At 39.3% G+C, this 15,082-nt stretch overlaps 1 protein-coding gene across 1 annotated transcript; it reads left to right on the top strand.

Annotated features, from left to right (window-relative positions):
* The first annotated feature begins 3,802 nt into the window (after positions 1 to 3,802).
* LOC147853328 (PH, RCC1 and FYVE domains-containing protein 1-like) lies at positions 3,803 to 10,878 on the top strand. The gene is made up of 9 exons (XM_087333429.1): positions 3,803 to 4,597; positions 4,801 to 4,887; positions 4,960 to 5,049; positions 5,144 to 5,230; positions 5,366 to 5,578; positions 5,672 to 7,783; positions 7,879 to 8,025; positions 8,128 to 8,738; positions 10,137 to 10,878. The coding sequence occupies exons 1-9, from the start codon at positions 4,550 to 4,552 to the stop codon at positions 10,237 to 10,239; spliced, it is 3,498 nt and encodes a 1,165-aa protein (XP_087189555.1). The 5' UTR covers positions 3,803 to 4,549; the 3' UTR covers positions 10,240 to 10,878.
* The last annotated feature ends 4,204 nt before the right edge of the window (positions 10,879 to 15,082 follow it).

The raw sequence follows: 15,082 nt of genomic DNA, 5'->3' as shown, positions 1-15,082 counted from the left end.
GTTCTTTCAAACAATGCACATATATAATTGGGAAATAAATGGGAACAATAAAGAGTGATATTCTTCCCCTTACATTGCTAGTTAGTTTTGTTATAAGCTAAAATTGGAACAAGCATATGATGCATGTGTCCAAGACTAGTACTCGTGCATCAAAATAAGTGTTTCCTCTCACAAAGGAATATAATTATAAACATATGAGGTGATTGGTTATAAAACAGACTCCTTGTCATTGTGATCACATCTTTGTATGGATAACTCTCAAGGGTGTGAGAGGCTTCCAATTTGTGGTTTTCCTTTCTTGATGTTACTGGGCTATATTCCACATAGCTTTGCATACTATTATCCGGATATATTTTGTATTGATGTGACAAGAGAATGTGTAATACTCATGTGAACCATACTTCAGAATATATACAAACAAACGAAAGAGCAAATGTCTTGATTTGGTTACAAATGAGCACCGACCCATCAAATAGTGTGGGGTAGGTAACATGTACGAGATATTAAACCTAACGTCCTTGAGTCAACATTAGATAAGTAAAAGGGAGCTCTATAATCATCTCCTTGTGAATGGCTCACAAAGGGTCACTCATGCTATACATGTGATTCGTAATAGTGAATATGCACAATACATGGTTATGGGCAATTGCCAATAGGTAAAGGTTAATATCATTAATAGACTATGTGGATTCAACAATGGACTATTTATTTGTCCCTGAAATAGTGGGTTCACACAAAGGACATACGAAATGTGTGTATGTTTATATTTTTAATAGAAGAATGAGAAAGTATGGATAAAGAAAGTATGAATAGGGAAGGATGTTAATGTCACGTAAACGTGTTATATTCCATACACGAGCAAAACTATCTCTGCTCTTGCCATTTTGTTTTGAGGGTTACCCTTAACCGAAATACCTTTTATATTCTGAAACGAAGCTTGTTTGTGTAAAGAGAGGCAATAAAAAATATACCATGAGGTGAGTTTGTGAGAAAAATCCTCGTGTCTCAAAAGACAAATCTCAAATCAATGCGATAAATTTACTATGGTTATTTAGTCCTCTCCACCAAATGGGCCAAGTGTATTGTATGAGATTCTCTCCTATAATGGTAAATGCATATTTATAATAATAATTATGGGTTGGGAATTGGTTGATATATGCACAATCTCCCTTTCACTTACCATTATAGGATTGGTAATTCATGACAACGAGTGTTAAAGACGGAACATGGTTCGATCAATGGTTCCGGAAAACATATCAACACATAGAGAGAGGGTTGGGGGAGGGACATATGAGGGGAGATTAATTACCCTAGACAAATTGTTCACCTAATACACTCAATGAATTCATGGACGTAGTGTACATGCAACCCAATACATCTAAGTGCATCACAAATAGCTCGATGTTGTTTCATATTTCATGGAAAGCCAAAAGACAACATAGATTGATGGGTAGCTATGTATTTGAGATTGACATTGTTCATGTATCAATTCCCTCCACAAACACGTACCTTTTTGTCCAATGTAATCCCCTTGTCAATAAACTTTTAACGTCCTTTCGTCTTATATACACCTCGATATGTGTTATCTCACATGAGTTTACCCATGAGAACCCCTACTCAAGCATGACACACATTTTCACCATCAACTTGCTAGTCAACATGAATCTCTATCTTGAGAATTATGGTATGTCTCAAGTGGTCCTCCTCTTGCAGGAATATGCCCATGGCAGGGGTCATTTTTCACTGTGGTCTAGTTTCTCGAGTTGGTCGTAGTTGGGGAGGTTACATTGCACGATTGAGGGGGGGAGTCCTTCCAAGAGAGACAAAAAAGTATTCAAAACACGTGTTAGGGAGCAAGATGTGTTGTGTTGATTGACATGAGTTCTAAGGTGGGGGATAAATGGTGCAGGGTCATCTGAACGACGAATCAATGGGTACGAGCTCCTCGTGATGGGATCGATCGATCGACGCAGGGTTGTTTCGTGGGGATTGATGGACCTGAGAGCTCTTCTCGTGATGGGATCGACAAGGGGTGTTCGTCTTTGTGGGGATCGATGGGCATGAGCTCGTTGTGACAGGGTTGATCAATTGACACGAGGTCATCTCATGGGGATCAATGGGCATGAGCTCCACTCGGGATGGGATCGATCGACACGGGGTCTTCTCGCGGGGATCGACGAGGACAAGCTCCTCGCCGGATGGGATGGATTGATCAACAGGAGCTCTTTGTCGGGATGAGATCGATCGATCGGCACGAGGTCCTATCAAGATGGGATGGATTGATCAACAGGAGCTCCTTCCTATTGTGAAGGGATTGATCAATCGGCATGAGTCTTTGTCGGGATGGGATCGATCGATCGGCATGAGGTCCTATCGAGATGGGATCGATTGATCAACAAGAGCTCCTTCTTGTCGTGATGGGATTGATCAATCGGCATGAGCTCCTCTCGGGATGGGATCGATCGATGGGCACAAGCTCCTCCCCAGATGGGATCGATCGATCAACATGAGCTTCTATCGGGATGGGATCGATCGATCGGCATGAGAGCTTCTATCGGGATGGGATCGATCGATCGGCATGAGCTTCTGTCGGGATGGGATCGATCGATCGATCGGCATGAGAGCTTCTATCGGGATGGGATCGATCCATTGACATGAGCTCTAGAATGGTGGTCATGTAATAGGATGGTAAAAATGGAAGGAAAAAAACTGAGAAGAGAGAGAGAGAGAGAGAGAGAGAGAGAGAGAGAGAGAGAGAGAGAGAGATATGAAAATGAAAGCAAGAGAAGGAAAAGATGAGACAGAGTCAAAAAAACTAAAACAAAAAAAAAAAAAGAGAAGAGAAAAAAAGAAAAAGAAAAAGAAAAAGAACAGAGGAGGAAGAAGAAGAACAGAGAGACAGAAAAGAAAAGAACAGAGAGGAAGTAAGTACTGAAGAAGAAACGAAGAGAATTCTGAGGTTTCTTCTTCCTCCATGATCTCCTTCCTCTCTCAGGGCCCTTCTTCTTCTTCTTTCTTCTTCTGCTGCATTTCTAGGGTTTCCATTCCTGCTTGCCTAACAAAGCTCCCATATCTCCTGCAACCTAAGAAAAATAAGAAAGAGGATAGAAAAGGATTCCGGAGTCTCTCACCCCCCAAATCATCCGATCTTCTCTTTGGGTTTTGCTTTATTTTTTTTTGGTTTTTGGTTTTTGTCTGCTGCAGTTCATTAGGGTTTTCCATGCCTGTCCAAGTTCGCCATAGCCCCCTGCATTTCCCACCGTTTCCTCCCCACTGGCTTCTGGTACAGAGTTTGGGGGATTCCTCCATCTGATATCCTCTCAAGTCTCTCCTCTACAATTATAGGGGCTCCATGCCTACCTAAGCTCAGCCATAGCTCCTGCATTTCCGATCATTTCCCCCACGCCCGCCCTTTGCTGATACAGGCTTCCTGGATTTTCTCCTCTTTCTCTATGATCTTCTCTTTCCATCGGAACTTCTAGGGCTTCAATTTCTACCTAAACTATCCGTAGCTCTTGCATCTCCACCATTTTCCCCCCTGCCCCTTGCAGATAACAGGCTCTGTGGATTTCTACTCTCCGACGATTCTCTACAGTAAGCTTTTCTGTTTCCGCATTTTTTTTCATGACATAGTTAAGAGAATACAGAAAGTATCACTTTATCTAACTCTCTGTTTTCTTCCTAGAAGTCATAGAAATGTTTGTATGTCAAAAAACTGTCTTTTCTGCTTCATCTCTCTCTCTCTCTCTCTATTCATTGATGGTATCTGAAGCGTCTTTCTGTCTCATGGTGCTCATTGATTATCAATGCATGGCAGGTTTCTCCAGAATTTCCTTCAGAAGTTTCTCTTCTTCACTGAATAATTCATAAAAAAAGCTCTTAATCTTTTGGTAGACAGACTTCGAATTCAAAGGTCATTTTCTGTCACAACCCCGTCATGGATGAAGAGTTTACCACATATTTATTAGGGTTTTGAGTGCACGGACTTTGCTTCCAAAGCTTCCCTTCTGGCTCAAATTCATCGATGAACAGACAGCTACAAATATCTAGGATTTGAGTACGTGGAATTAGCTTCGAAAACTCATTATCTGGTTCAAAATCCATTGATGCATGGGGATCTTGACAGATTTCTTAGGGTTTTGAGTACACTGAATTCACTTTGGAAGAATTTTTTTATGGGTTGATTCTGACTGTTCCCTTTGGATTTGGGAAGACAGATTTAGTTAATTCTACGCAGTGAAAGATATTCAAACAGATAGTCTATAATTCAGGGATTTTGGAAGAAGGTCTATCTGTGTAGACTATGGAATATAATCAATTATTCCTGAAAAAAAACAACATTTTTTGACTCTCTAGATTTCATTTCTTGTGGGTGATCATTTCTGTGGAGCCTTCTTCTCTCCATCAGCAACTCTACCGTTTCTGAGAAAAAAATGGCACTTCATGAACCCCTACATTTTGATGCCCTCACGGCCATTGGTTCTTTTGTCTGAAGAATAAATTGATTGTTTGTTGTTTTCATCTTGTCGTGATCATTGAAACAATTACCATGGCTGATCTTGGACGAACGTGGACATTCGAGCGCGATGTCGAACAGGTATAGCTTAATATCCGAGGTTTTGTCTTACTTTATTTGTCCATCTTCTGCTTGCATTTAGGATGCATGGTAGTTTAGACAGAGAAAATGGCAAGGATTTAACTTGGATTCTCTCAATTTGATGCCAGCACACTCCCCAGCTGTGTATGTTAGAAAGATAAGTAAAGCTGAAATGAGAGAGATTTTGTTTCGCTTTTATGTAGGCCATCACAGCCTTGAAGAAAGGTGCTCATTTGCTGAACTACAGCCGCAAAGGAAAGCCTAGATTTTGTCCCTTCAGACTCTCTAATGTAAGTTGAAGAAATCATTTCTTATCATGCAGCCATGAATGATATAAATAATGACAAAACTGATTCCTGCAGGATGAGAAGGCACTGATGTGGTTGTCGGGAAAAGAGGAAATGCAGTTAAATTTAAGTTCTGTGGTCAGAATTATTCCTGGTCAACGCACTGTATGGCTCTTGTTTCTATGTACTTTGTGTTATTATGAGTTTAAAAGAGTTATTGTAAATGTGAATTTATGCTTCAGTCGCATGCATTTTGCAGGCCAGTTTTCATCGGAATCCCACACCTGAGAAAGAATACCAGTCTTTCTCCCTTATTTTCGGACACCATGAGCAGTCTCTCGATCTGGTAAGTACAGTGGCATAAAATAAATTGACAGTTTTCTTTTTCATTGAGTCATGATTGACTGAGAAACCAACTTCATCAATTGCCCTGGCAATGCTTGTGACCATCAAAGTGTATGCATCTTAATTTTTAATGTAGGTGTGTAGAGACAAAGATCAGGCAGAATTGTGGTTTGTTGGTTTAAAGGCTCTTATAAATGGTGGGCGATCACAATCACATAAGTTACGTATTGACACAAAAACTGACGGAGATCTGTCAACTATTTTTTCTGATGGAAATAGTCCTATTGTCCTCATGAGGAGAAGGTATAATGTTGGTGGTTCGGCGATGGGTTCGAATAGTTTACAACAGGTAGAATGACTTTAAAGTGCTTTGTATTGCCGAGGGAAACAAATGCATAAAATATATCAATGATTATTTTCTGTTGCTTGCTTTCTTACACAGGATTATGCAAATGCTCATAGAGTAACATATGAAAGTCCCCCTCACCATGAGTCAGATAAGACTAATTTAGTGGCAACCACAAATTCACTTGATTCCAAGAAAGGGTTTCCAGAGATAACCTTGATAAGGGAATCTTTTAACTCTACTAATTCGGATTTAGGGCCAGAGGCTCCAAAAACGCAGTATAAAGATAGTAGCTCAGAGGCTTTCAGAGTGAGCCTATCAAGTGTGATAAGCTCATCGAGCCATGGATCTGGACAAGATGATGTTGATGCTCTAGGTGATGTTTACCTGTGGGGTGAAGGGCTTGGTGAAGGACTATTGGGTGGTGGTGCATATAGAGCTGAGAATGGGTGTGGGCCGAAGATGGATTCCTTACTACCAAAGCATTTAGAATCAGCTGTCGTACTTGATGTACACAACATCGCATGTGGTAGAAGCCATTCTGCATTAGTGAACAGGCAAGGGGAGGTCTTCTGCTGGGGAGAAGAGTCAGGAGGCAGACTTGGTCATGGAGTTCATGTGGATGTTGCTCATCCTCAACTGGTGGAATCTTTAGCTAATACATGTGTTGAACAGGTAGCTTGTGGTGAGTATCATACTTGTGCAGTGACACGAAATGGTGATCTTTATACATGGGGAGATGGAACACGAAGCTTTGGTCTTCTTGGTCAGGGTAACGATTTCTGTCATTGGATGCCTAAGAGGGTTCATATGCCAGAGGGTGTAAGGGTATCAAGTGTTGCGTGTGGTCCCTGGCATACTGCCCTCATAACCTCTTCAGGACAATTGTTCACCTTTGGTGATGGCACATTTGGAACTCTTGGCCATGGAGACAATGCGAGTGTCTCTTTTCCCAAAGAGCTTGAGTCCTTAAAAGGTCTTAAAACTGTTAAAGTAGCTTGTGGAGCATGGCACACGGCAGCTGTAGTTGAGGTGATAATGGGCTATTCGGATTCTAATGTATGTCCATCTGGAAAGCTTTTCACTTGGGGTGATGCTGAGAAGGGGCGTCTTGGACACGGTGATAAGGAGCAGAAGAATGTTCCTACTTGTGTGGCTGCACTTGTTGATTATGATTTTCGACAGGTGGCCTGTGGACATAGTCTCACTGTTGCACTTACAACATCCGGTACGGTCTTTACCATGGGAAACACAGTTTATGGGCAATTAGGAGATCCACAAGCCACTGGGAAATATCCATTACTTGTGAAAGGCAATTTGTGGGAAGAATGTGTCGAGGAGATTGCTTGTGGATCACATCACGTGGCTGTATTGACGTTAAAGACAGAGGTTTACACGTGGGGCAAGGGTGCCAATGGAAGACTTGGCCATGGCGATGTTCAAGATAGACATACTCCTACCTTAGTCGAGGCACTGAAAGAAAAGCAAGTGAAAAGTATAGCTTGTGGTGCAAGCTTTACGGCTGCGGTTTGTCTACATAAATGGCTTTCGGGTGCCGATCAATCCATCTGTTCAGGGTGTCGGTTATCTTTTGGCTTTACTAGAAAACGGCATAATTGTTATAACTGTGGGCATGTCTTCTGCCATGCATGTAGTAGCAAGAAGGCGAGCAAAGCCATTTTGGCTCCCACTCCTAAAAAGCCTTATCGTGTTTGTGATTCTTGCTATACAAAGTTGAAGAATGACACTAATGTCAGTATTAACTCACACATAGGGTTGAAGAAGAGTAGTGTCATACAACAATCTTTGGAGTCCAGAGATAGAATAAAGAAGGATGCAAAGCAGTTGAATATGCAGTTATCTCTACACCCCAGGCTTCATGATGCAGAACGATCAAGACAATATGAAGAGAAATCAACCTCCAAATTTTTAAAGAAGCCCGAGTCTCTAAGACGAGTCTCACCTGCACCTAGTTTGTTTTACGAAACAGATTCATCTTTATCATACAAATATCCAATTTCACCAATATCTGCTCCACGAAGAACAATATCATCAGTTACTTCACCTGTGCAAAGGCGGTCCAATCCTCCACATTCCACTACATCTACTCCAACCTTTTCTGGATTGGGCTCCCCGGATTTTATATTTGATGAGTTGAAGAAGACAAACAAAAGTTTGACCCAGGAAGTTCTAAGGCTTCGGGCTCAGGTAATTACAGCTTTGTAGATGTGTTACTTCAGAAGAGTATGTTTGCAATCAGATTATTGGAACCTGTGAAATATCTGGGAATGTATTCTGTGCAGGTTGGATCACTTACACAACACTATCAGGCACAAGAGGCACAATTACAACATGGTACAAAAGAACTACAAATGGCCAATGCAATTTCTGCTGAGGAAACTTCAAAATGCAAAGCTGCAAAAGAAGTGATTCGGTGTCTAACCATGCAGGTAGGTTCATGTCAAACAGGGGGTGGAGGAGAAGAGGGTTCTGTTTATCTGAAGCAAGTTTTATGTTTAATCTAATTTTCTAAATTCCTTAATCCGTTGCAGTTGAAAGATCTCGCAGAGAAGCTACCTGCACAAATGCATGATAATGGTGGTGTACTTACTCCTTACTCTCCAGTGTCAGATGGGTTATACAACACACATGCGCCAACTGTGACATCCGAGATTGATGACTTCTCTTTTCGTGATCAGAAATACAGTGGAAATCCTAATGTTCGAATTGTTCAAGATGCTGAATCAAATGGTGCAATCAGTTCGTATGCAGTTCCTAATGGAACTTTCCATTTCCCACAAAGGTCTATTTCCCCTCAACCTGTAATGCTTAGAGTGTCGGATGGTGGAGGTACAGAAAACTCTGTGGCTGGCTTTCATAAATATCCTTCTATGCTAAGTATATCCAGAAGCTCCGACGACACACAAATACTTGACATGAGTGTGGGGACCTCAAGTGGTAGAACATCCATGCATGATTCATTGGAACATTATGAATCTGGTAAGAAGGATGCAGATACACTTAAGAGGAGTACATCACTATTGGCGAGCGACATGAATTCATGTGTGGGAACAGAATGGGTGAAACAACATGAACCTGGAGTCTATATTACATTCACATCTCTTCCAAGTGGTGGAAAGGATTTGAAACGAGTAAGATTCAGGTCAGTGAGCAGAAGACATCCGTAAAAGTCAATTATTATTCTTTATTATATGTGCATGAGACAGATTGATAGATATATTATTGCCCTTGGAGGCTAAATATTATCTTTGGAAACCGAAAAAATTACCAAGCAATCTAGTTGAGAGAGGAAGAAGAAGAAAGGAAGATTATATTGATGTGACTAGAGACCCACAAATGTTACGAAAAAGGAAACCCACAAATTTTACAATCATGAAATCATATGATATCTTATCAAACCTGTGTGATAGATGAAGGCAGTAAATAGATGCTTTCTCATAATTTAAATCCTGTCTTTATTTTCTTCAGTATTGGGGTTTGTATCATAATCGGAGGACTTGCTTTGCATTTCGTTTTTATGGTTAACATGGAACTGTTAATCATATCGAGCGGTTGATCTTACTATGGCAACTCTTCCCCATGCATTCCCCTGGCCTTTTAGGATCCCTACATTATTTGATGATGCGCCATATTTGACACATCAGCCCTGATGTATGTCTTATGTATTTGTATTATTCGTGATCGTGCGATTTTGCTATAGAACATTTACAGATATAGCTCAGTTGGTAAGGTTGTCCAGTGGAGACAAGGTCATGGATTCAAGTTCTAGATTTGGTAGTATTATCTTGTAAATTAGTGAGATTTGAACCCCCGATGTATTGGTTTATAAAAGAATCAGCTTACCTCTGGGTCCTGCCTCAACTGGAAAATAAATAGATAATGAGAGGCATGTCATTCATTCAATCCTTCCATTCCTCAATGGCATCTATTAAATTAATGCAACTAATGCGATTTTAACCCAACTGGTGAAGATGTGTGGAAAGCATAGTTGAATATGATCAAAGGTAGAGCATGTCAAACTGTGATACTCAGACTTTCAAACTTGTTTCGGGCAAAGTGTGCATAGTCGACTATTCTCACCACTTGTGCCCTAACCCTCCATCTCACATTGCAATGCATGTGAGCTAAGTTGCATGGAGACAATGGTTTGGATGGTAGACACAACCTGATGGGCACTAACATGTATCGATGTGTTCGGTTTCCTAATTTGGCAAAGAATATGCTTTTGTAGTTAGGTGCAACATGTGTAATATAATGTGTGAAGCATGAGCCTCCACATTTTTCCTAGATCATGATATGTTGGCATTGCAAAATGGCCTCATTTATAGAGGAATTTTGCTTGCTTCCCATGTGATTCTAGGAAGTCGATGTGAGAGACGTTTTTGAACCTTAGGCATGTGTGATTCAGCGACCCTGTTCATGGCCCTGATCTCAACGAGAAGTGATCTCGTCTCAAGTTGGAGTAGAGAGAGAGAGAGAGAGAGAGAGAGAGAGAGAGAGAGAGAGAGAGAGAGAGATTATTGATTCCTCTATATCACAGCCGCAAGAAGTTCAGCGAAAAGGAAGCTGAGCTATGGTGGGCTGAGAATCGCGCTCAAGTTTATGAGCAGTACAATGTCAGAGGTCTAAACAATGGTGCTTAAAGAAGTTTTATTATCACTGCACATGTGATATGTACTTGTTTGGATGCATAATTGAAGTCTCTGTCAATGCAAAGAAGTTGAATGAGAAGGAAACTGCATTTTGGTGAGCTAAGAATTGTGTGCAAACTGATGGGCAGTTCCAAGTTAGAGGACTTGAACAATGGTTCTTAAAACAAGTAACATCATCACAATTGATGGGATCCCTTTGGATATACGTCAGGTTATCTTTGGTTTCCTTGTCATCCAGTTCAAGGAATTCTTGTGTTGGAATAAGTATCAAAGTGAGGAAGAGACTGGTTGTGTAGGGTCGGTGTAAAGTCACTGTAAGTTTCAGATAAAAATCAACCCTTCTCTTACACTCAACTGTGTCAAGGGGAATGAGAGAATGTTCTGATTTTTGTGATAAGAAATCTGTAAACATTTTGTCGCAATAAATTGCATTCAGTCCCTGCAGACTCACGAGAGTTTTGCACAAATCCAACATCATTCATGTGTCTGTACAATATACACAGCTGTAATGTTTTACTATTACAGCACTTACATATTTTCTCAGTAGTAGAGAGAAGATGAATTATGTAATTATACATTTATGTTCGCTCTTTGCAGCTTAATATTATTATAGCCTAACATTTGTCTGAACATGAAGTCTCTGGTCTATTCTTTCTGCTTTCATTTTGTGCTACTCTATCCTGGGATTAATCTATATGGGAAAAAAAGCTCGATTCCAAGCCAAATATTGCGTGAGGCGAGATACACTGTTTGTGCCTACCTGTTTCTTCAGTGGTGCTACATGACTAATTGAATGTGAATATGAATGTGAAAACAACTTGCTATATATCATGAGAGAATTCCATGTGCATATTTTATATGTTATGAGTTAGTCCACAAACAAGTGATATTTGGTGCATATTTCCAATGTTATCAGTTAAGCGTTTCCAAATGCGAGTCATCAGATGAGGTTAGGATTTGTGCTGTTTGGTAACGTTTTCCAAAGAGCTGGAAAAGTAAAGATAAGAAATGTTACTGTAGTTTTTTAGCTCTACCATCGATTCCAGTCAAGGTTAAATCAAGGAACCTGTAACTTATGTCAACACTCTTTCTCACTTAACGGAGTAGTGAGTAGGGATGTGGTCAGAATTTTGATAACCAGCTCAAAAGTGAATTCTCATGTATTTTACAACTGATTACGGTGCTCGAGAATTCACGGTCAATCCTTTTCATTCTATAGTTAGATCAAGTATGGTAAAATCTTTAGTTACAATAGTAGGCGATTGCATCATTGGCATTGCTTGCAAGTTAATTTTGACTTTGTATTTTCCTGTGCTAACTTCAAGAAGATGGTAAGGAAAACAATCAATGCGAACATGAAGTTGTAGGCTTGTAGCTCCACTTTCATATTCATTCAAAGTTGGGAAAAAGGAATAAACACGAAATCGGCTTTTTTTTCTTTTTTATAAGACAAAAGTGAGTGCATGTAAGAATAGATTATTCAACCCTCATTTTCTAGCATTGCTTGACTAGCATTCATTGCGGTGATAAGAGAAAGGGACGCCATTAATAAGAAAGATTCAACTTGTAAGCAGACAGAATTCTAGGTAATGTTTAATTTTGTAGGGAGGAGTTGTTTGAAGAGGATTTCAATTGGATCTTTGAATAGTTCCAACTTAGTTTACTTGATGACATGTTTTACATTTCACAATAGTTTCTTTAGGAACCATTTTATTTGCAATAATTGCTCAAAGGAAATTGGTAAATTCACAGGTTTTTCCGTATTTTCACAGTTTTTTTGGGGGGATGGAATCTGGCTATCATTTGTAATCATATTTCTGAACTAAAAAAAAAAACTGTGAAAATACAGAAAAAACTGTGAATTTACCAAATCCCTTGCTCAAAACTCCGAGATTTGTTTGAAGAGGATTTCAACTAGATCTCTGAATAGTTCTGACTTAGTTTATTTGACATGGTTAACATTTCATAATAGTTTCTTTAGGAACCATTTGATTGCCAATAATTGCTCAAAACTAATTGAAAGCTTGCACTTGTTCTTTCATTTTCCCCAACGATCTTTTTGTTTCACTATTGATCTTGACCACCACATTGCTCATCTTCAACCAAAAACTAGTGAAGTTGACAAAAGTATATTGGCAAATGAGGATAGAGGATGTACTCCTTTTCAATGAACAATCAAGTCAATAGAAACAAAAATTTAAGATAAACAAAGTTAGTGCAATCCAATTGAGATCCACACTTTTGTTCTCATCCATGGAATCAACATATCTCATCATTTTGAACTATCTTACGCATGCATGTTATTACATTCTTTCAACATTCACAACCATCCATAGATATCGACATTCTCGCTCTAAATAATAAGTACTTTTCTTTATGTTTTTGGAACTCATTTTCACTAGAACAATTCAAAGTGTGGCCATATTTGGTTATAGCAATATATCGACAAGCACCTCACTTTCGTCATATATCATGTGTAGGTGGATTCGGTTATGCACCATATCTATGACTTTCCCCTTCTTGGCTATTTGGCCATATTATTCTCTATTTTGTTAGATCCAAATGAATGTGTTTTTTTATGTATATCAATATATGTTTGTCTGTAAATCGTATATAATGCAATGTGAGACTCCTTTTGATTGATTTCCATGGATATATTTTGTTATCCAATAGAATATAATAGGGAAAAGTACCAGGATACCCCTGGAAGTTCATCTATTTACCAGAATGCCCCTGGAAGTTCCAAATGTACCAAACTACCCCTATGTCCAAAAAATTACACTTTATAAAGTAATTATACACTCAAATCTACAAGCCCTATTTACCAACGATGAAGAAATGGACCCGAACTAGCCCTATTTACCAAAAGATTTGAGTGTATAATTACTTTATAAAGTGTAATTTTTTGGACATAGGGGTAGTTTGGTAAATTTGAAACTTCTAGGGGCATTATGGTAAATAGACGAAATTCTCAGGGTATCCTGGTACTTTTTGGACATAGGGGTAGTTTGGTAAATTTGAAACTTCCAGGGGCATTATGGTAAATAGACGAAATTCTTAGGGTATCCTGGTACTTTTTGGACATAGGGGTAGTTTGGTAAATTTGAAACTTCCAGGGGCATTATGGTAAATAGACGAACTTCTCAGGGTATCCTAGTACTTTTCCCAATATAATATGACATGCGTCTAGCTCATTGCTTACATGTTTAGTCTTCTATTATGTGAATGCATGATTTTCAATTAGGGGTCAACAACTTAGTTCATGATAGACTTTGTAAGATAATCCCTTATGTCTTTGTAAGGTATTCAATGAAGAAAGAACTTTGTACCAAAAGGTAGCTATTCCAAGAAGGTTTACACATTTGAGGATTGTCAAAATGGTTAGGTTTTGATGTCAAGTTTCAGTAATGGACATGCTTTCAATCAAGAGGTGCATGGGGTGTTCCATCATCTAGAGCTAGGCTAATTGTGCCCATGTATATTAAGGCTATTGGGGGTGTATAAAATCTCTCTCTCTCTGAATAACACTATATTTGTCATTGTAGGACATTATGTTTGTAGTTGTCGTGTTTTTTATGAAATAAGAGGAAGATACCATCGCTTCTTTAAAGAAGGCTTTGGCCCAATGCACAAGACAATGAAACATGAGGACCAATGGTGCATGGGGGTTTTCTTACTAAAACTCAAGAGACATAGGGAAAAGTTGTCGAAGGACAACAATACATCCACACAAGCTCATCCACAAAGAATAATCACAACTTTCTTTAGCCCCATCACTCCCACTCATGCTACAAGTCATTCAAGGGCTACACAAATTGGTTCTCGACTAGGACATAGCAAAAAGGGTTACAATAGATTGGTAATAGGATTTTTTCATTCATGTAGGCTCCGACCCCATGGACCACAATCTCACCACCCTTGTCGTTTACAGATAAAGGCCAATGTTTCCTACTGTTGCAAGTGCTTCCCTCACTTCAAAGACATCTCTATTCTGGATTGACCTATGCTTGAGATATTCCAAAGACAAAAATTAAATATATTTGACTTGAGAAACATGTATCCATAACAAGATTCTTTAGCCTCTTTTTGCCTTGTTAAATTTTTTTAGTAACATTGATTTATTTTGATCAGTTGTTCTCAAAGACGAGACAACACTTAAGATGTAATCTCTTGTTTAGTCTTATAGACCAACTCATTCACTCTCTCGTAATTATCTTACCCTAGTGGTAAGTTGTTAACACTACAAGCACTACACCTTGGGTTCGATACCCAATTTTCGCACATCTCTATTCTATACTTCATACATATCTCTTAATTCACTAGACGCCACTGTGGAATGTAGGGGTTGAACCCATGACCACCTGGTCTCCATTGGGCAACCTTACCAATTGAGCTACATTCATCTAGGCAAACTCTCTCTCTCTCTCTCTCTCTCTCTCTCTCTCTCTCTTCACGATATAGAAAATGGTTTGGAAGATGGGATGCAAAGCACTTGCTTCATGATGCATAACTAGATTCCTTTGTATATGCGGCATTTTTGCAACATCAATGTATCATGATTTGGGAAAACTACAAAGGCTCATGCTTCACACATTATAGTACATTTGTTGCACGTAACTACAAAACCATATTCTTCGTTGAATGGGGAAACCACACACATCAATACAAATGTTAGAGCCCATCTCATTGTCTTAGCTCACACTCACTACAATGTGAGACATGTCATGATGTGAGTAATCAACTATCCACGCTTTGTCGTAAACAAGTTCGGGACTTGGAATATCACATTTCCATACAATCCTCTGGCTTTGATCACATCTGACTATGCTTTCCA

The sequence above is a fragment of the Azolla caroliniana genome, unplaced genomic scaffold (genome assembly GCF_043228905.1).
Source record: "Azolla caroliniana isolate FFs.n. ecotype wild unplaced genomic scaffold, voAzoCaro1.0.p SCAF_17, whole genome shotgun sequence".
Taxonomy (NCBI): Eukaryota; Viridiplantae; Streptophyta; class Polypodiopsida; order Salviniales; family Salviniaceae; genus Azolla; species Azolla caroliniana.
The sequence above is the reverse complement of the archived record's forward strand: the minus strand, read 5'-3'. Positions and strand labels throughout refer to the sequence as shown.

Bases quoted from the DNA above. Each gene is read 5' to 3' on its own strand.
- LOC147853328 (XM_087333429.1), top strand. From the start codon at position 4,550: ATGGCTGATCTTGGACGAACGTGGACATTCGAGCGCGATGTCGAACAG. The intron at 5,231-5,365 runs GTAAGTACAGTG...TTTTTAATGTAG, and splicing joins ATGAGCAGTCTCTCGATCTG to GTGTGTAGAGACAAAGATCA. The intron at 5,579-5,671 runs GTAGAATGACTT...TTTCTTACACAG, and splicing joins GTTCGAATAGTTTACAACAG to GATTATGCAAATGCTCATAG.